The sequence below is a fragment of the Podarcis pityusensis genome (genome assembly GCF_964106645.2).
Source record: "Podarcis pityusensis genome assembly, chromosome: 3".
NCBI classification, from domain to species: Eukaryota; Metazoa; Chordata; class Lepidosauria; order Squamata; family Lacertidae; genus Podarcis; species Podarcis pityusensis.
This window is the reverse complement of record NC_138026.1, coordinates 54,350,202-54,372,944: the sequence shown is the minus strand read 5'-3', so window position 1 is coordinate 54,372,944 and position 22,743 is coordinate 54,350,202. Positions and strand designations below refer to the sequence as shown.

The 22,743-nt window shown below is 39.5% G+C and overlaps 1 protein-coding gene across 8 annotated transcripts in view; it reads left to right on the top strand.

Moving 5' to 3' along the window:
* FAM184A (family with sequence similarity 184 member A) overlaps positions 1 to 22,743 on the top strand; it is a 61,431-nt gene that overhangs the window by 5,776 nt on the left and 32,912 nt on the right. For all 8 annotated transcript variants that reach the window (XR_013984344.1, XM_080999517.1, XM_080999519.1 and 5 more), the window contains 4 exons: positions 13,847 to 14,701; positions 19,090 to 19,225; positions 21,630 to 21,811; positions 22,317 to 22,514. Coding sequence is in view for 7 of the 8 variants with exons in the window: in XM_080999517.1 (XP_080855643.1) it covers positions 13,847 to 14,701; positions 19,090 to 19,225; positions 21,630 to 21,811; positions 22,317 to 22,514 (1,371 nt within the window). In the remaining variant the exon portion in view is untranslated. The remainder of the gene's footprint in view (positions 1 to 13,846; positions 14,702 to 19,089; positions 19,226 to 21,629; positions 21,812 to 22,316; positions 22,515 to 22,743) is intronic.

Below are 22,743 nucleotides of genomic sequence, written 5' to 3'. Positions count from 1 at the left end.
GGCTGATGCAAAACATTGCACTGCCAGAGTTGGGTGGACCATGTCACCTTTTCTTCCTCACTGCTTTGTCTCATCTGCTACTTGCTCACTCCTATGGTATAAGTTCTCAATTTCCCACTCTGAGGAAAGTGCCCTTTCTCAAAGTGAGGTATTATGAGCAAGGTCACACAGCACCTTGAGGTGCTGCTGTTTTGATACAACAGTGCCAGATTTACTTTTTAGAAGAAACTTTTTCTTCAGAGTGAGGAAAGGACTATGCTGTCAAGTTAGTGCCGGGCAGGTAGGAGGAGGTGGAAACAGTGGTGGATGGCTGGGTATGAGCAGTGGCAGTGGTAGTCTGCTAGTCAGGGCAGACAGAGGGTGAACGGGGGTACAATCCACTGCCCCCATCCATATCTGAACCTCATGGCTCATAAGGCCAGGCCTGATGGTCCATTGCTACTTCTGTCAATATATCTTTCAGCATAAGGAGCTTGATGAAATGTGCTTAATCAACCAGGAATCCTGGCTTAAAATACGCTCTGCTGTGTCAGCTTCAAACAATGGATCATAAATTTGCCTTGTTAACGAATCATTGTTTTAAACCAGGATCACTTCATTGTACATAATGCTAAGCCAAACTTCTTTAAAAGCAAAAACTTATGTGGATGTTATTCTGCTGTCTGCATGGGAGATGGGAGTGTGGAATGTTCAAGCTCAATGTTTCATTTGATTCATGGAGGCTCATCCACATAGTACTAGACTATGGTTTGTGTGAACCATCTATGCCTCCGCAGTCAGTGTCTTCTGCTTCCACATTGCATATGGCATGCACATAGGTCCATCTGCCTAATTTTCATTTGTGAAAATCCATGTAGAATCCTTCTGCATGTAATTTACAAAGGAATCCTGTGCATGTTGGCTGCATTGTTGCATTAGCAAGCTGGTGATCACAGTTAAATGGGTACAACAGTGATGAAGTGTCGGCAACTGGTCTCTATTCCAAACTGGTTATTACCAACCTAATGCAAATGCAAGTATTTACAGTATGTCAATCTAAGTACCATACTCCTTACATGTACTGCCCTCTTGTACAAGTTTCTCTGAGTCAAGCCAATTAGTATTCTGCGCAGTTGTATATATGCAGAATTTTAATGAGCATGCATTTTCTTGGGTCAGCTTCTTTTAGTAATCAAGCATTCTGGAAGCCAAAACTTTGTTTCTATGCTAAGAAGATAAATACAAAACAAAGCCGTGTGAGAGAAGCTTCCTTGAATTTATCTACTTCTGTGCTGTGGTTGAATATCTATTGTAATCATATGGATGCTTATATCCTCAAACAATGGTAGGATTTGGGTCAGAGAGTTTCCCTAAGATATCTCTCCCCCCGCAAAAAATAAATTAAAAAAATCCTTACATCATAGATGGCTTCAATGCTCAAAAACCTTCCAGAAATATGTGAACAAATGGAACTTTTTATGTTCATTTTTTAAGGTGTTTGGTCACACATCATGCCGTGGAGTCTCATAAGAGAACACTACCCTGGATTTGTAATGGCCCAGAACTTAGTTTGAGGCACACATCTTTTGTTCCGTATTCATTTATACAAGGGGACAGTATGATTCACAGGGTTCCAGTGGCTTAGTGCAAATGAGCAAATGTGCCTGTTTCTGGAGGAAAGATTGACGCTACAGTGCTCCTCCCACAGCCCTACTGCTTTACTAATTGTTGGGCTAAGCCATAGTAAGGCTTAGCATTTCAACCAAACCCAATTTTGTCTTTTCTCCCCCAGACAAACCACAAATAATAAATTAAGAACAAACCTTGGTTACAGCTAGGGATGCATATTCTAGGGTGAAGTGTGCATATAAATGCATATACAGTGGTACCTCTGGTTACGAACTTAATTCGTTCCGGAGGTCTGTTCTTAACCTGAAACCGTTCTTAACCTGAGGTACCACTTTAGCTAATGGGGTCTCCTGCTGCTGCACGATTTCTGTTCTCATCCTGAGGTAAAGTTCTTAACCCAAGGTACTACTTCCGGCTTAGCGGAGTCTGTAACCTGAAGTGTTTGTAACCCAAGGTACCACTGTAATTCCAAAAATAGCATAGGAACATGCATTATATCAGGAAAAATTATTTGCAAAAATAGTATATTAGGCAAAATCCTATACAAAAATTTGTACATTAGGAAAAATCTCAACTATAATCCTGATGAGTTTCCTTGAGAATTTTTTTTTTTTAATGAGAAACTGAAATTGACATATAAAAAGAGGAATAGAGGGGGGAATGGATTTGGGAAGTTAGCAAGGGAATAATTTATAAATTATGTTATATATGATGATATGATGGGTGAGAAAGGGACTCACAACGTTGTGATCTGGGAGGCAGAATAGTATTTATTGAGATGTATAAAAAAATTAAACCAATGCTGTCAGTCCTGCTCAGAGTAAACCGACTGATTGTCAGGAATATTGGCTAAGGGAGCAATCCTTATGCACAAGAAAGGGGCATAAAGCAAAGTGTTGTAAATTAAGCTGGAGTAAATTTACACCAGATCCAAAGTCCAATCACCAATGGGACTACAAAGCTTTAGCTGTCACAAAATGCTATGGATCATCTTACTGAACTGGGCCAGAATTTAGTGAGCTGTTGGAAAACCTTCAATATAGGTTTGGAAGTTTGAGATTCCTCTTCTTACCTTTTCACCTACCTTATAGCACAAATCTTTATATGTGCACCCAGAAGTAAGTCCCACTGAGTTAAATGGGGCTGATTCTCACGTAGGATAGCAGCCTCAGTCACTTTGCAAGTTTTACATTTACACAAAACAAGTCTTTTGAAAGCCCTGACATGTTGGCATTACACCTCAACACTCTGGAAATCTTTTAAAAAGCAATTTGAGCCAAATATTCTGGATTGTCATCCTAGCAGATTGAGCATTCACAAAAATCATTTGAAAATTAATTGTGGAAGTATATAATCTGTAGACATCCTTCATACAGTTTAGTCTTCTTTATACTGCTGCCAGTTTTACTTTTTGTTTATTAGTAATGATGTTTTATGTTCCATTTCACCCCACAGTTTTTCTAATATTCTATGTTGGAAAGTCTAAATAGTGTTTATTATCAAATAGTGTGAAACCCAAAGCAATCATGTTATCTTCTTGCTAAAATAAATGTTGGGAATTAAGTATCCTATATATTTAAACCTCCCCAAATATGTTTTCTTGCTACGTGGAACAATAAAAATTATATTAATTGACATTTTCTCCTACCATTTTGCAAGGGGGAAAAATCCAAACAAAAGAAGACTGTTGAGTGTACATCATCAGTTTGGTAGGCATAGTGTAATTGAAGTCTCAGTTTTGTTGTTGGTCAGATTTTTTAACTCAGTGGATGAAAAAGTTATATCCTAATTGTTTAGGTACTGATGACAGCAACAGTTTATTTAAAGAGAAAAATTCACTGCAGCCTTTGCCACTGTTTTATTTCCTACCATCTCTTAAAACAATAAGCATGAGCCCCGAACGTGGCATCATCTCCTCTAGTCATGGTCTACCAGTCTAGCTATGCTTTTATTTTGTGTCACGGGGTAACATAGATAACTGGAATTCAATATGATAATTTTAATATTATAATCTGATTTTTGTCATATCTCTCTTCTTACTCAAGGTAACAGCTGGCTAACATTTGTTCTAGTAGCTGCTCCAATACTGTTATAGCTTGAAGTTGAATGCGAGTTTATTTTTAGTTCCTGTCTTGAATGCTGCTCAGTAACATACTAATTAACAAAGTAATTACATTTTATGATTATCTGCCTGCTACTTTTGTCTGTAATACCATGATAAGTTGCATTTTTTCAATGCAACTGAGTAGATAACCTTAGCATTCATTTATAAATATCACAAAGAAACACAAAATGTGACTTTGATGTGACAAGATCAGACATTAAGATGAGCTGTTTGCTGAATGTCTTTACAATCCAAATGAAAGATACTTAGCTTTGGATCAAGAAATATCTTAAGTGAGTGGAAAAGCCGCTTGTATAAGGCAGTCCCCCACCCAACAAAATTCTTCCAATTTTCCCATTCTGCTGCAGCTCCTGCTATACCCACACCTTTCCTGCAGGGCCATTAACCCCCATCTAGTAGTAATTTGTAGAGGAGAGTGGAGCCAGGAAAACCTATTCTGTGAGACTATAGAATCCACTGCTCACTCAGTCTTCCTTAAGCTGTGGTTCTGAGCATGCATACTTGAACATAAGTGCTGTTTTAAAATACTAGGAATAACAGCACTCAAACAGCCAGAATCCCAAGGTGTGTGATGTTTTCCATGCTCACTAGGGGGCTTTATTAAATCCCCTTTCCAGTTGCAGCCCCATCCCATAAAATCATCCCCTAAAAGTCAGCATTCTTTGGTGCAGCAGAAAGGCAATCATGAGTATAAGCCTGTTGCCTGAGTGTATGAGCTTCTCTAAATTTCTCCACTCTGATTAGAATCAGATTTTATTTAAAATATTCTTAGCAATGAAATACTTAGCAATGAAAAAGCAATACTGAGCAATACTTAGCAATGAAAAAGACTTTAGAAGCAGTGGGTATTCAACTAAGTGTTACTCAAGAGTAGACTGATTAAGATTAATGAACATTACTAAATTATGCCCCTTTATTTCAGGGGGTCTATGTAAAACTTAGTTGAATGCCACCCAATATGAAAATGTGATCTTGGTATATCAACATACATACAGAATCTGTACATATTCAGTAACATACCGTGGCAAACACCACTTGTAAAGCTAACAGCACACACAGTGGTACTTCGGGTTAAGTACTTAATTCGTTCCGGAGGTCCGTTCTTAACCTGAAACTGTTCTTAACCTGAAGACCACTTTAGAGAATGGGGCCTCCCGCTGCTGCCGTGCCGCCAGAGCATGATTTCTGTTCTCATCCTGAAGCAAAGTTCTTAATCCGAGGTACTATTTCTGGGTTAGTGGAGTCTGTAACATAAAGCGTACGTAACCTGAAGCGTATGTAACCCGAGGTACCACTGTAATTGGGTAAATGCCTCCAAGCACAAGTGCAAATTCTTAGATTAAGTTATTTGCCTTGAAACTTTCGCCCAAGCATATTGAAGCCACAGTTCTATAAGTTTTTTACATCATTTGCTTGCTAAAGATGTTCAGTTTTTAGACACTGAGTTAATTTATCAACATGACCTTTTAGCCTGTAATTTTAAAAGTTTGTTTAAAGAAGTGTTTTATATTGTCAATTCTTACAATATAACATGGGCGTACAGCGGTATATACAATAAAATATAAAACACCATTAAAAAAAGTACAAAACAGATAAAAATGACTGGCTGACCAATTAATTCAAACAGTGGTATAGGCCTGTCTATATAAAAGTTCTTCAAGGGACACATGGCAATGAAAAATGAGAGTGCCTGCAAAATCTCTGATAGAACAATGTTCCATAGCCTGAGATCAGTAACACTAAATGCCCAATTTCTAGTGGAGGCCTATTAAAGGTAAAGGGACCCCTGACTATTAGGTCCGGTCGTGACCAACTCTGGAGTTGCGGTGCTCATCTCGCTTTATTGGCCGAGGGAGCCGGCATACAGCTTCCGGGTCATGTGGCCAGCATGACTAAGCCACTTCTGGCGAACCAGAGCAGCACACGGAAACACCATTTACCTTCCCGCCGGAGCGATAACTATTTATCTACTTGCACTTTGACGTGCTTTTGAACTGCTAGGTTGGCAGGAGCAGGGACTGAGCAACGGGAGCTCACCCCATCGCAGGGATTTGAACCGCCGACCTTCTGATCAACAAGTCCTAGGCTCTGTGGTTTAACCCAAAGTGCCACCCGCTTCCCTGGAGGCCTATTAGACCTCTGTAAAATATTGGGCAACTAGCAGTACTTCTCCAGATGATCAAAGTTGTGATTTGCTTTTAACAAGGAATGCAAGACTAGAAAGTTCAGTATATTCAATGCCTTAACTCACAACATACATTTCTTTCCTTTTAATAGACTTCCACAGGAAAGTAATTACAGCAATTTTACTTGCATGACATGGTTTGGAATGGAAAAAACACTGAGCAGATTAGCAGAAGTATATTTTCCAAAATGGCTGCTAGACATCGTTCTGCAGCATCTATTTCATAAACTCACATCCATATACTGGAAAATTGTTTACACAGACGTGTGTCAACCTGGTCCTAATGTCTATCTACTTTTTTTCCATTGCAAACCATGTCTTCCAAGTGGAAATTGCCTATGGCAATTATAAAGACAGGACTGATTGTGTTAATATATGATGCTTTGAAGCCATTACTGAAAAAAGATTAAGAAATACCCAATAATGTGTTTTGTGAATAACAAATATGAAATGACACACATGTTCATTGATACATACTATTTGTATGTACCTTGCATGACAGATACTTGTAAGCGGCTAAAAAAATTCCTTGTACACTCCCCCATCTTGTCTTGGTCTATATCCTTCAAACTTAAAGCTGAGCCTGAGGTGAAGACTGGATTGGAAAGAAGTATGATTTAAGCAGAACTGACTGTGACACCTAAAGCGCTTTTACAGACCTCTTTTAAACTATCTGAGCAAGTACTACATAAAAGTAACAGTTGAGAGACCTATTTTCTTTGACCAAAGGTTTTAAAACAAACAAAAAGCCATGCATATATGCAAAACATTCAGAATCCCTGACTGGAAGGCAAAAGTGCTGAAAATGAACTACACAAATTTGTCATCTTACCTGCTACCCCTACATTCCTCCCCCCCCCCCCCGGAAATATCAGTATGTTTTATTTGAACTCCAGAGCTTTGGAGCTTCCAGAATACTTTGGATGGAGAAAATAACACAAATCTTTGGCATAACATATGCTATGGAATTGGACAAATTTCTACATTAATTTTGTTGAAGAAATTGTACTTTTTAAAGAAGATGTGAAGAAGGGTGATATAGAAAGTACTGAGGGAACATTTTATGTCTATTGTTAGAGGGAGATACCATAGGGAAGATTGGCTGTAAGAGAAGGATAAAGTAACCTGTTCTGTACACTCCTGTATATTACTAGTTCCAGGCTGTGTAAAGTTGATTATTTCTGTATACACCCCCTTCATTGTTGGGAAGAATATAGCAGTTTTGTTTGTAAATCTGAGATTCAAGGGTGGGGGAGTGATTAACATGAAAAATCAGGGGTTAGTCATTGGTTTTTTTTAATGTAATTGAATCCACCTCTTGAAATTCTCCTTCAAGAAGAATAGCTCAACTTTGTTAGCATCTTGTATTTTGGATATCGCTTTTAACAGTACCTACTCTTTTTTAGATTTCATATTGAAGAGCTAGTGCATAAATTTATTTACTGTGTATGGTGACATTAAATTTTTCTGGTGCTGCACTATTTTGGTTTCTTAAAACTGAAAGGTAATTATTTTCAAATAACAGTTAAAACAATGGACTGGCTTGCAGAACATGCTAAGAAAACTTTGCTCCTCCCTAGGTTTTTTTCCTGCCATACTCTAATTATGTCAACCTCTGTAGCTTGTGGTTAGTGAAGAGATAGCTTAAGCATCAGTTCAGGTTTGGATAACATTCTAAATCTAAGCCAAACTCTGGCTTAGAGAAGTAGCAAAAGGTGGAGCAAAGAGACTGCAAACTCCTCTTTAGGAGCCACAGAGTCTCACTAAGCCAAAGTTTGTCTTAGTGTGATTTGCCAAGCATGCCTTGTGACTGAGGGCTCTGATTGCTAAAAAAGAAAAGAAAAAACATGAAATGTTGTGCAGGTTAAGATTTCTTCATGACTAAAAGATTTAGAAAGGAAAGTTTTAATTTTAGTTGATTATGTAGGAAATATTTTATGAGTAGATATGAATAGGTATTGCAGATAACACTTGTACATGCATTTCTATGTGATAGAAAAGGAAGTATTTTAATAACTACACTAAAGCATTGGTAATGCAAGTGTATAATTTTTGTATTGGCTAAGAGGAATGGATGGCATACCCTGCAGCTACAGAATATGTGTTATATGGCATTTTGAAAAAATAAGATCTAACACAATGCATACTTTGAAAAGGCACAGGGAATACAAAAAAAATCTTTTGTTCAGTAGCTTGTTGTATCAAAGGTTAAATAGAGTGAGCTCTGTGGTTGTCTGTCATTCCATTTATTATTTCAGTAGCTGCAAAAATTTTCATGTAGGGTTGTAATCTTTTTATCAAGAATGTAGCATTCTCTGTGGATTTGAATTGCAAATGACTGAAAATAGTGGAAATGAAAATACAACTGCATCTGTTCTATATCACAAGTTACGTGGATACCAGAGTGTGTTGTAGGTCTCTCTCTCTCTCTCTCTCTCTCTCTCTCTGTGTGTGTGTGTGTGTGTGTGTTACACAAAGTATGGAGCCTCTGTACCACATAATGATGTCATGTTCTAGCTGCTATTTTATTGCTCTCTGAGCACAAGAATCCTGCATGAACAGTACTGTATTCAGTATTACCAGTGATAAATGCCTCAAATCTCTGTATAGAGGAGCCAGATTCCCAAGTGATTCCTGTATTCAGGCTGTTGGGGCTTGGACCTACATGAAGGTCTATCCAAAGCTAGGCTACAAGAACTGTGGAATACCATGGTGCATGGTGTAGTCTTAGTATATGTGCATGCCGAAGCATGGTGTAGTCTTGACAAGGCTATGGTACTCCAGTACTAACGCAACACAATTTTAAATTTTTAAAGAAGATTTAATTGTATTGTTTATAGTATGGACATATTTGCCACCCTGCACTTCTTTGGAGGAAAGGCAGGATTTGTTATTGGCATCTGTCTGTGTCAAGAGACAATGGAGTGTGCCTCTGGGGGTGAATTGCTGGAGAATCACAGCACCTGCTGTTGCTGCAGAGACTGGTAACTTGTAACTGCTGCCTCCCACGTTGTTTTTGCCTGGGTAGTGTGTTTGGAGGTTCTGGGCTGACCAGATGACAAAATCCTTCTCTTTGCCTCACTGATATGGACCAAAGGAAAGCAGAGCAAAACTTTAGCTTGGCTGCAGGAGTTGCTGGAAGGAGGCGTACAAGATACCATTCAACCATCTTAGGGACTCCATTCTGGATTGTCTCCTTAGTCTTTTCTTCCCCCGAAGATGTCATGCAAAGCAGCAGATAAAATGCCAGATAGAAATTTAATAAATAAAAAGTAGCACTATGGTAAATATTTTGGTATGCTGTTGAGGCATAGCTGCGTGTACACTTCAGCATCTTACCCTATGGTTGGTATCAGTGCTATTTTTCTAGAAAAAGAGGTGCCAGAACTCACCGTGAGCCACTTCCCTCATTCTCTTAGCATGGCAATGGTGCCCGCCTGAGAGGTGGCTGAACTGAGTTCCGTTGAGTTCTGGCTGAAAAAAATCCTGGTTGGTATGATCTAGCAGTTACAGTGGTACCTCGGGTTACATACGCTTCAGGTTACAGACTCCGCTAACCCAGAAATAGTACCTCTGGTTAAGAACTTTGCTTCAGGATAAGAACAGAAATTGTGCTCTGGCGGTGCGGCAGCAGCGGGAGGCCCCATTAGCTAAAGTGGTGCTTCAGGTTAAGAACAGTTTCAGGTTAAGAACAGACCTCCAGAACGAATTAAGTTCTTAACCCGAGGTACCACTGTATAGGCAGGACAACACATAGGATTTAGTCAGGATGAAAAGAGCATCATGTTGATGAGATTGCTAGCAGCAGATAATGGTCCGTCTACAGTTGATCATGCAAGAATATGCCATCTGCTCTGGAGTAAAAATTGTTTTTCTGCCAAACAAGGCGGGAGAGAGTCCTAAGGCTTTTGACTGCAATAAATGTTCAGACATCTAAACCAGTTTGTATAGACTCATCCCAAGGCATATGACAGTCTAAATCTAAAGTAGTGTGATTTGTAAATGTAAATTTCTTTTATAGGTTGTGAACTCTTTGGGCAGAAGTAGTAGCATTTGGGGAAACTTATGTTGCTCTGAGCCCCTGGGATAGAGTGGGATATGAATTCAATAAAAGAGTAGATAACCTTTGCTAGTAGTTTCTAATGTTGCACATAGTAATTCTAGCTAAAGTCATGTGAGTTTATGTGCAAAATATGAATTTATACAAATAATATTAAGCTACAATGAAATGAAATGAACAGGACAGCTTAAAACCAATTAAAATATAGTATAAGTACTGTGCTATGTCTGTGTCCAGATTCATGTGTGAATTTTTAGCCTGCCTAGTGCAACCCCTCCCAATGTTGTTCACAAAATTAAAACCATTTAGAAATATTAAATACATTATAATTATATACACTAGCAACATTTCCCTCCTTTGTTTAAACTTTACATACTACTTTTCATCCTACACCGTAGCATTGAAATGTATATCTTCATGACAATGGTCAGCCATGAATCTGATTATCATTGTACCGGCCAGCCATGGGAAATTGGAGGATTGGTACCTCTGATGTATGTATTTGGTCACTCATTTTCCTTAAGTTTTAAGTCTCTAAGGTTAATGCCTCAAAGGATGGGTAGCAAGGCAAAGCAGTACCTGTTCAGGTTTCACCCAGCTTAAAGTATATTGGTAAGGAGTTGGACTGTGGACTACTTCCAGGCCCAGTTCTGAAAGCTAGGAACTTGAAGCCACTGGCTCATTCTGCAACCTTGGTGTTTGGTGGCTCCCTTCCCACACTTGGGAAGGCACAGTGTAGGCTTACCAAGGAAAGGCTGTGAGTCAGGTTTTTCAAAAATTAATAGCTGCATTATTTAAATAAATGTGCCAGTGCTTCTGAAAAAAACAAGGGATTTCATGAAGAAAGGGCATTGAGGAGCACAGCCTCCGATAAGAAATGTCTTCCATTTTATTACTCTCTCTCTTTTTTTTTTTTGTAATGGCTAGACTACTCAAGGTTGTTAAATTATACAGTGCATGCTTTTATCGTTCCTTTTTGTTAGGGTTGAGAAAAAAAATACTTGGAGTATTTTCTTTCCTGCAGGGCTAATGTGTAAGAACTGAAGTGAGGTGGAAAAAAGTTGCCTATCAGAAATGAAATTGTTCTTAATATCTCTTTGGGGGAGGCTTGCATCATGAGTGGCCCAGCTGCGTTTTTGTTTCTTACCATATTAAAGCAATCTTTGTCTATGTTAAAAGTCTGATATACAGAGTAGATCACAAACTGAACAGTTTTTCCATTCTTGTCTGGTGCAATCTTTGCACTGTTCTTACTCCTTTTTGTCCAACACAATGCATTTTTTAAACTACTGTAGAGGCCATTTGCCACTTATGTGGGGGTTATGTTCTGGGCCCCTGCACACATAAGTGAAATTGTGTAAAGTGGGGAGCACCCTTTAAATGCTCTCTCTTTCGCTTTTTCTTCAATCCAATCTGAAAATACTGTGTTCAAAAATATCAACAACTAGAATTAAAGCTCTGGGGGCTGGCAGGAGGCTGTAGGATGAATGGAAAAGCAGTGTCAGTAGCTGCTGCTGCTGCTGCTGCTGCTGCTGCTGCTGCTGTGCTACCCCTCACATCAGCTGTTAGGGAGGCTAAGCAGCGTAAACAAAGCCCTGCTGCACCTCCAGTCTCTTCAGTGCTCTCCATCTTTCTTTTGGACTCCAATTGAACACAGATCTATTGAATGCAAATCAGACATGATGTTGAATACCTCATTTTCAAATATGCCAGTTAAAAAAATAGGCATGTAAGGGCTATTTTTATTAGGAACCTAGCATAGGGCTGCCATTACTGGGATTTCAAAGGTGGCATTGATGTTCGTGGGGAATTTCCAAAATGTGGTGCTTTGTTCTGAATCGTAGGAAGTCAATTGAAAAATTGTGATATTTTCACATTTTTGTAAAAAAAAGCTTAATAATTTTGGGGGGTTTCTAATAAAAACCTCAACAAATTTTTAGGTGTCATTTCTTTAACTTTTTGAAATATGTCAACCCTACCCATATAGAGAAGTTTAAACTCTTTGGATGTTTTTTTTTTGGGGGGGGGGGGGTGTCACTCAGATAAGGGAAGCATTTTTTGTTCACTTGCCCTACAGCCCTCACTCCCAAAATATACTCCAGTGTGTTGGAAGACCCTCCAGAATAGATTTGGCATGGGTGGTTCAGGGGTTTGCAGAGGGGAGGGAAAACTACTGAAAAGCACTTCTTCTATACAGCTGAGTAACGCCATTTGGTACAGTGGTTCCACTTCTGCTATGGTCTTGACCAAGACCTCTCTCCTGCCAAAATCTACAAGCTGCAGGAAGAAAGCCTCGTTGGTACCCTCACATACCTTTAAACACACACACACACAGTTGCAAATGATGTCTGTAGGGTTGCATTTTAGTTTCATCCAAAGTTGTCTTTTAGATGAATATTAGAAACAGGACTGGTTACAAATCAACACAAAACCAGGCTTGGGTGGCCATAGTTGATTTACTGAAGCCCACTGAAATTGGTGTGTTTAAGCATATTTAAGTGTTGTGATGGATTGTGCCAATCAGTGGGACCCGCTAGTAAACCCTGAGCCATTTTCAGGTGGATCTCAGTGCCACGTGCTGTTGAGTGTCTCTTACTTGCCTTCTCTGCTCCCTAGCTGTGTTTGGCAAATGTTTTGGTTTGACTCATGCTAGCACCAGCAGCTCCTTGCAAGCTAGGTAGAGGTGGCTAGGATGGAAAAGAAGTTTGTTGGTTAAAGAGGAACAAGGCCTCTGAGGAAAAATGTCCAGGAGTCATGTTTAAGAAATCTAGAAAGAGGAGGGAAGAAAGAAACATGGTTTGGGGTTTTTTTGGGGGGGGGGGGGGATAGGCACAAATTGAGTGTGAATGGAGATATTTCAGAAGATGTGTAAAAAATAATTTCAGGGACATGCAGAGGTAGGGAGAGGAAAAAAGAAAAAGCACTGGCCACTTAGAAGCCCTAAAATGGGGAGACTGTCCTACTATCTCCAGAGCAAATGTCTGTACTCAGCATATGGAAAGCTGACCTATGTAAATCTTTGCTACAAGGGAAAAGCTGTGGCAAAGAATTTAGCAGTTTTCAAAGCTAGATTGAATATGAGCAGAAAAGGATGCCAGTGATTGCTAGTGGATTATGCCAGGTGTTTTCCTTTGCCCCTCCCCCAATTTTGTGACAGGCTCTTTCTTTGCACCAAGACTGGAGTGCCTTAGTAATTTTCAACCATCTCAAGTGAGCCTTGTGAGTAGAAAGTTTTGGAATCCCTGATTTAAGGAATAACATATTTATTTGGTGTGATTATAAGTATGTACTCTTGGTCAACTTATTCCAGCATTCTTTGCAAGAGTCCCAGCAACCAGGAGGCAATAACTGGTCCATCATAAATTGGCCAATAGCCAGTCTTCTCTGCACGCCAGATTAGATGACTCCAAAGGATTCTGGCCACCCTTGAGAAGCTGTGGTCAGAGTCCCCATCACTCCCTTTCCAAAAGGGGTCTCTAGGAAGGTGTCTCTGCTTGATATTAAGGGACAAGTAGGCACAGAGGAAGAGAGATGTTCCATATGTGTATATTTTAGCTAAACAAAGACGTATAATGAAATTTGTAAATGTAATTGATAGGTATTGTTTAGTTTCAAAATGTTTTGCTAGCATTCCTGCTTACCTTTATCACAAAAAGAAGTCAAGCCTTTTTTGCTTTTGCTAACTTAATGTACTTATTCTTTAATATTAATGTATTCTTTGTACTTGCTGTCATTTTAATAGCACGATAAAACATCACTTTTAATGACATGTGACATTCAGTACCATGCCACAAAGTGTCCTGTCAGATTATTTTGAAATTCTTTTTTCTGAGTAAGGAAGTAATCTTTTATATGTGTATTTGTGCAGGTAATATATGCTTTGAACACAAAGAACGATGAACATGAGGCTGCTATTCAAGCCCTCAAAGATGCTCATGAAGAAGAAATCCAACAAATTATTGCAGAAACCAGAGAAAAGATTCTGCAGTATAAGAGTAAAGTTTCTGAGGAAATGGATCTCAAAAGAAAAATCCAGGTTTTAGAAGAGTCATTGGAAGATCATAAAAAGATGAAGCATCAAGCTTTAACTGAGTTTGAAGCATATAAAGACAGAGTTGAGGATATGCAACTTTGTGCAGAAGCTCAGCATGTTCAGCGTGTAGTAACTATGTCACGGGAAGTAGAAGAAATTAGAAAGAAGTTTGAGGAGAGGTTGCGGAGTTTTATACAATTGCAAGTACAGTTGGAAAAGGATAAACGTTCAGCTCTTGAAGAACTAAGAGCTGCACATAGACTTGAGGTCCAGGAACTTGTAAAGACCCATCAGAACCAGAATGCTACTTTAAATAAGGGACAGGAAAAGTTAGAAGAATTACACAGGCGGGATGTGGAAGAACTGAATGCCAAAGTTGAAGAGCTAAGAGTGGAAAGAAAAAAGCTAATTGAGGACTATGAAGGTAAACTCAGCAAAGCTCAATCTTTCTATGAGCATGAACTTGATACTATGAAAAGGTCGCAGCTATTTACGGCTGAAAGCCTGAAGACCTGCAAAGAGAAGGAAATAGAACTAAGAAAGGAGTTTCAAAGCCAAGAATCTGTTTTACGAAAAAACCTGGGAAAGCTTAAGACTGAATTGCAGATGGTACAGGATGAAGCAGGTGGTCTACGAGAAAAATGTCAGAAACTTCAAGTAGCACTCAACACAGCAGAAAACAATGTGCAGGTGAGATGAGAATTGTTACATTATTTGTTTAGAACAAAAGTAATGTAACCTGTAAGAAGTAATGATGGTTCACCATTTGTATGTTGATTGCAAAGTTTCAAGTCTTTGTCACTACCACTTGGCTGTTTCACATCTTTCCTATATACATGATAAATGACTTATTGCATACTGGACCTCAAAGACTCAGTTGCTGGGCTTTTCCTCAACACAAAGTGGTTACACGTAGTGAAAAGCATTACAATGCTTCTGTGTATAGTTAAGGGATAGAGTGTTCTACTGGGTGTTCCATATATTGAATATGCAAGGAAATAATTTATGTGTGCATGAAGTTTAGCTAACAGTTTTAACTTCTTTCTACACAAAAGTAGTTTCTTTGTCAAACAAACAAACAAACAAACTGGTAAAACGTTTTGAAGTGGCCTTTGGTTTCTTATCTGAGTCAGATGGGGAATGTCAAACTCTGGTTGATTTTGTCCCTTACTATATGGAAACTAATATTGACTCTGCTGCTTTTGGTATTTAGGTTGTAAAAGTTGTGCAAAGATAGGTGTTTATAAAAATACCTACTTTGTTCATTTACTTACACACAAGTTTAGTTGAACTAAATGAAAAAGATGAGAAGCTAATTGATGATACGGTTGTATCCAAAACATATAAATAATTTTGAGTTACTTACTTGTGAGGTTTTAAGCTGTGATCGTCAACTTCTTTCATATGTTGTACCAGACGCTTCCTTACCAAACAACTTGAGATCCAGACACCTTCAGAGCAAGGTTCATACCCCCCATGCTGAAATTGGCAGGTGCCCTCTCAGTGTGAAAGGTGAGGACATTCAAGATGAGTCTCTGTAGTGCCTTGTGGGGTGCTGTTCACTTGGGCACTGCTATTTCCCTTGTAAGTTGTCTGAGAAGTAGTACTGCCCAAACCAAAAGCAGTGCATGGAACATATCTGCATATTAGCCTTCATAATGACCCTAAATGCAGAAGCCTCTTGGGAATCCCTCAACTTAGCACTCAAGAAGGATGCAGTACTGATATTTTAAAAGTTTCACATAACTATTTTGGCATGGGTAACCCTACTTTCACATTAGATTGCTTGGGAAGTTGCATAACCCAGGCAAAAAAGTCCCATGAAAGCTTCTGTTTCTGAGTTAGCTGCACTTCCAACACTCCCCACCTTAAATAGAGAAATTCCTCACGTGCCCTTCTGTTAATATTCAGTCATGTACTGCTTCTCTCTCTCTCTCTCAGGCCACCAGATGCTGAGATGGGGACAGGTTGAAGCAAACAGCAGGATGACTCCTACTAAAGGAGCACAGTTGGCCATTCCTGATATAAAGGATCCAGTCATTCTATTTTCTGCTTTACCATATTGATGGTTTTTGAGGATGGATATTCCTTCCTGCTGCCTTTGGGACTTTAGATTGCTGAAGGGCCTGTTGCTGTGCTAGCTGCAGAAACACGTTGCCTTCCTCACCTTACAGTAGATTTAGAGGGTGAAACATTTAAATATGGCATTGGTTCAAGTTTATATCCAAAACTATGATACAGTTTTTCCAGGTGAAACTACAGTAGATTTTCTTCTAACAGTGAAAGCAAATGACAATATGAAGTAATTAACAGTTAAAATTGGTGGCTTTGATCCAGGGACCCCTTGGGCAAGCAGATGGCACTTATATTGATGCAACAAATTTGGGGTTGTATCCAAAGCAGTGCCAGTGGAGTTCTGCTGATGTTTCTCCTCCTCCACCCCATGCTTCCCAAATCTTCTCTGGAGAGTCTCCTAATCCTCCAAAGCTGATTTTGAGGTTGGGAAGTGCAGGGGAGAAGAGGAATAAAAAGTTCTGTTCAACCAGCACACATCTCTTGCACTTCTGGAATGGGAGCACTGGATACCACCCCACCAATTTCCCGGCCTCAGCTTGAAGCCACCAGCTTCACTTTGGACACCATTTTAGGGGGTCCCCTGACCCAGGACTTTTTTTTTCAGCTTGAACTCACCGGAACTCAGTTCCAGGACCTCACAGGTAGGCGCCATTGCCATGGTAAGAGAACAAAAGGGAGCGGGTGGCACTGTGGTCTAAACCACTGAGCCACTTGGGCTTGCTGATCGGAAGGTCAGTGGTTCAAATCCGTGCAACAGAGTGAGCTCCCATTGCTCTGCCCCAGCTACTGGCAACCTAGCAGTTCAAAAGCACAACAGTGCAAGTAGATAAATAGGTACTGCTGCAGCAGGAAGGTAAACGGCGTTTCTGTGCACTCTGGTTTCCATCACAGTGTTCCATTGCGCCAGAAGTAGTTTAGTCATGCTGGCCACATGACCCAGAAAGCTGTCTGTGGACAAACTCCGGCTCCCTTGGTCTGAACCAAGATGTGAACCGCAACCCCATAGTCGTCTTTGATTGGACTTAATTGTCCAGGGGTCCTTTACCTTTACCTTTTATAAGAGCATTGCCCTTACCCAAAGGAGTGGCTTTTAGATGCTACATAGGGGGCTGCAATGGAGTGAACTCAGAAAATATCTTTTGATCCTCTGCATCCTAGTCACATATTATGAAAAAACATGGTTTAGCACTGTGTGTGTGAACTTGCAGTCACATGCTCACCCTCCTCCATGGTAAAAGGTTGTTACCCTTCTACTGGGTTCTCCATTGTTTTGAACAGATGAGCACATAAACTAGACATGCATGCCAAAAAAGTTACTCTCCTGGGATAGGATGGTTACAGTGGCACCTTGGTTTACAAACTTAATCCGTTCCGGAAGTCTGTTCTTAAACCAAAGCATTCTTAAACCAAGGTGTGCTTTCCCATAACAGCGGGAGACTCAATTTACAAATGGAACAAACTCAACAGGAAGCGAAACATGTTCTGCTTCCAAGGCAAAGTTCACAAACCAAAACACCTACTTCGGGTTTGCAGCGTTCTTAATCCAAGTTGTTCATAAACTAAGCTGTTCTTAAACCAAGGTACCACTGTATTTTGAAGTGTAACTAAGAAGCGGATAGGGGGAGGGGAGTTATTGTTTTGTTTTAGTTTTGTTCTTGCTTTTATTATGAATGTTGTGTTTATATTGTGAACCACTCTGAGATCCATGCATGAAGGGTGGTATGTAAATTTACCATAGTGAATAATATTAATAATAAACTTTTTTGCAATTTAACCTATTTTGTATCCAATAATGGATTATGGGACTTTGGTGGATTTTGCTGCTTGTGACTAAAAGCTACTAAAACCTCTTCTATCCTTACCTCAAAATTTAAATTTGTATTCTAGCTTTCTTCGTTTCATTTTATGTAGACTGCCTCACTGAAATCTCACTTCTGTGGCGTAGTCATGAACTCTAATAGTTCTTGAACATCTTTTTCTAATTACCGGTATTGACAGTTCTTAGCCAATTCTCCTGCTTTTATTCTGCATGGGACTAAATGCATGTTTTAAATGTTGATTTACTTACCTCCCCCAGCCCCGAAGACTAAGAAGTGGTTCTTCTTGCCATTCTTCCTGCAAATTTGATATATATTGTGCTAAATAATGCAGTCATTAATATTTAGTACAATGGCATTTTCAGTCTTCTGTCTCTGTGCACATTAAGCACTTATCAATTTTCTATGACTGTCATCTAACATAGCTTTAAGGCTTGAAAAAGGGATAAAAATTATATATTGAGCATGCATAATACATAGCATTGATTTGCAATCAGTCACACATAGCTTAGTCATGCCTTTTTCCTTGAAAGCTGCTTTTTAAGTTGGCATATTTTCTTTAATAAAGTTCATTTTTGTAATGGGAACTTAATATGTTGTTCTAATTAAATTGCATTTTTTTCTGTCAGGGCAGAATGCCAACATGTCTATACTATTACTGGAACATTTATTCTGACTTATCTGAATGGCCATATAATTAAAAAATGCACCACCTGAGTACTTAGAACACAGCCCTCCTGATGGTGGAAGCCTATCTGGTCCCTTCTTTCCATTCAGAAAAATGTCTTCTATTTTTCATATTATCTTATTATCAGCATGATTGTTTGTCATGTTGCTGTTTTAGTATTTTTGTTTGCTTCCGTGTGTGTGTGTTGTTTTCATCATGGAGTGTGAGGCTTGTGGGCCTGTACACCCACCCAGCCACATCAAATGTAAAAGGAAAGGGTTACATTTAACATTGTATTGTTTTCTACATTGATTGGGGGGGATTAATTATTAGACACATTGGTACATCAGGCTTGTATGCAAGAGGCTCACAGACTTTTGTGACTAAAGCACTGCAAGAATGTCCGGGCAAGAAAGTTGCTAGCAGCCTTTGTTTTATAAATTGGTAAATTTCATTCATAGTTGTCCCATTTAAAAAGCATTACTTTGTCCTTTTAATATGGTTTTCTCTTCTCTTAGGCTCTTCAAAAACAGTTGGATGATGTCAAAGATGAGGAAATGTCATTGTTAAGCAAACACAAAGAGGTTGAAAGTGAACTAGCAGCTGCTAGAGAACGTTTACAGCAACAGGCCACAGATCTAGTACTAAAAGCCAGTATGTGTGCATATGTTTTTATGTGCTTTGTATGTAATCTACCTTAAGTATATATTCAGAATGTTTTTGTTCAGTAGTTTAATGCAAAAAGCCTGTTTTATACAAAGCCTTTATAACCTTTAAATGATGAATTGAAAAGCTTATAGTATAACTCTTGTTATTGCTAGACTTTGCTTATATCAAGAGTGATGGGAATGTAGCAGCCCAGGCCAGGTAGTTTCTCACTTCTCCCACCAACCCACAGGTCACTACAACAAGTAGGCAGGGCTGCCCAGATGTCAGTCCCCTGATATCATTATGACATTGGGTGACAACTTCAGATAAGTTATCCATCAGCACAAATCATTTTATCCATCAGCACAAATCATCAAATTATTGGCACTGGCAAGGAGTGCTGCTTACCAAGGAACAATTGGGAGCACACTTTAAGTTCCCAGTTGTTCTTTGCAGCTTTTACCTGCCCCATACCTGGTGTCACATATTATGTCTGGTGTACAGCAGATATGTTTGGTTTGGGGGTAATGGCCTCATGTGTCTAATTTGGCCTGCAGGCCAGAGCTTCCTTACCCCGCTGTCTTAAATTTTGAACTTTCTAGCATATATGTGAAATATAGTGGGGGAAAATCATTGTTAAAGTCTTGAATATATAATGCAAACATACATACTGAGAGACTCCAAAACACTCAGTGTGAAGTCTTGTATTCTCTATTAATTAACTTTTATAATTTCTGAAGGGGTACCTCTCGCAGCGAAAACAACTGAATCTTGTGACGTTTTGAAAACTTACACATTTATTATGGCATAATCTTTCATGGATTGCCTTGCTGGTTTTTGGCTTGTTACTGTTTTACAATTTGAAGGCTGGTCCACACATTAGAACTCTTTTCTCTCCGCCCAGCGCAGAAATACAGTTGGCTTGAGGCACACAATTGAGTGAAAAGGTGCAACCAAGAGTTGTTACCGGCTTGATGGTACTGTGTCATGGGCCAGATCCAGCCCAGATGCTGGCAGTTATGCACTCCTGTTGCTGATTGTTCCCTACCTCTCTAAAATAGTAACAAAATCTGTTTCAGAAATTTTATTCAATAGAGTAATAATTTGGGGCATAACCTTCTGTGCACAAGCCCAGCACTGCTATTGATGCTCTTATTGAGTGTAGCCTGTTCAGGATCCTGGAAAAAAGAAGAATTAGTGGATTGCTCTATTCAAGATATAGAAAAGCTTTATAATTATGGGAACTGCTGGGTATGCTGCACTTTGCTCACTACAACATTTGCCAGGGCTGCAAGTGTTAGGGAGTGGAAAAGTTTAGTGGACTTTTAGGGTGATTTCCTCTTACTTTAGCCGTTCAAGAGTTGTGTCAATGAGTTAACTATAAAATGAGTTAACTATGAATGTTCTATGACAGAATTACTCTTCAGAAGACATTGTGGTTTCACTTGTGGCCCAAAGATTTATTTGGACAACATACATAATGAGGCAGGATTTTATATAAGAGCATTGTGGCATTAAATAATAAAATTGTTATATGATCAGTCTGTCTGACAGTGAAGTTCTATACACGTTTTCTTAGAAATAAGTCATTCTACATTCAATTGGTCTTACATAGGAGTAAATGTATATAGCAGGGGTCAGCAAGGTTTATCTTTCTTGGGCCGGATCGGTCCTGTGGAGATCCCTCCATGGGCCGGATCTCTTGCATGTGTGAGCACGCCCACCTGCAATTTTTGTGTCTGTCTCTGCGCAGATGCGATTTCTGCTGCCGCAGAAGTGAGGCCCCTTGCTGCACTGCGCAAGATTAGTGCAGTGCGTGAGCGGGCAACTTGGTTTGGGGCGGCTCGTGGGCCTGTCAAACGACCTCCACAGGCCGCTTCCGGCCCATTGGCCTTAGGTTGGTGACCCTTGGTATATAGGATTGTGGTCTAAATAACACTTAGCTGCATTGGGGCAATCATATCAGCTTAATAAAGCTAGATATGAACAAGCCTTGTACCCACACATGCAGCCCCTTCCTTCTGTCCTTCTCAGTGTGTTGCAATCGATCCTTGGAAATCCGTGGGAACCATAATTTCCAATTAACATCCAAACTGATAACCTGTGGTTACCAGCTTTGGTAAGGACATTCAGCCGACTTCAAACCCTGGTTTTAAGATCCTGGCTTGTTCTGAACCTGGTAACCATATTTTCCCAGATCAGACATAATGGGAAACTTTCTGAATTACCACAACACAACACAAAAAGGAACAGGGAAGCAGCAGTGCAGGTACAGAGCATGTGAACAAAAGACTCGTGCTTCTTAAACCAAGATAGGATAATCTAAACGCAGCCAATGGTCGATGCCATTCTTACACAATTGTGTTTGGATGTGTCTCTGATTCTAAATTCATACTTTCTTTTCTTATAGGTCATATTGGAATGCTTCAAGCTACACAAATGACCCAGGAAGTTACAATAAGGGATTTGGAATCAGAAAAATCTAGATTAAAGGAGAAACTGTCCCAGCTAGAAGATGAAAGAAATCTATTACAAAGCAAAACACAGAGCCTGGATGAAAGACAAAGGCAACAAATTCTTGCACTGGAGAAGGTAAAAGAAGTAATGCTTTTTCAAAACGAACAACTTCCGATTCAACAGTCCTAAAGTGGAGGGTGGTAGGAGGAAATACTGTGGTGGAGGAGCCACTTCCTAAGCCCTACTTCTTTACGCTGGCCACAGAACACTGGGAATTTGAGGGAGGGGATATTTTCTGTACCCTCTCCCTCTGTTTATCCTTTTAAAAATATTTTCTATTAACACTAATGGGACAGGGAAACATGTCTGCTCCAACGCCGACTTACCTCTTTGGTCTTTATGAGAGGGGTGTCAAGGCCTCACCCAGAATGCTTTATTTCTAGGCCCACTGTCCCTGAGACACTTCCAGTACTACAGCAAAGGTGGAGTTTTCAGCTGCCAAGAGAATATGGGTGGAGTCTTGTATGAGACAGAGAATGGTGGTAGAGCTGCAGAATTGAAGGTCATAGGCGGGGACAAAGATTACAGTGGAAAAAATGGATGATGTCATGAGTTCAAGTTTGTTTGTTTGAATCAACAGAAAGTGAATGAAGCAAGGGAAACACAACGAGAATATTATGAGAAGGAGCTGATAAAACTGCAAGCTAGGCTGGAAGGGGAGGCTGCACAATTAAATGAGGCTCATTCTAAGACCTTGGAGGAGTTGGCATGGAAACATCATACTGCTCTTGAGGCAGCACATAGCACTGCTAACAAGGAGAAAAAGAAACTGCAAATGGTAAGAGAACTATAATGTGAGGACTGTTCTTAGTTTTGCTGTATGAAAAAGATTTTGAATTAAAAAATCAAGTATATAGCATACCTTAGTTCCAGATATTTACCAGTAAGAGGCTTGTAAAAGCAAGAGGAAGCATGTAGCAAATTTTTCAGCTATACGAATTATTTTAGGCAGAAGAGATTGTATATTAATATCACTTATATAAAAAATGGGCAGCATTTCTCTCCAA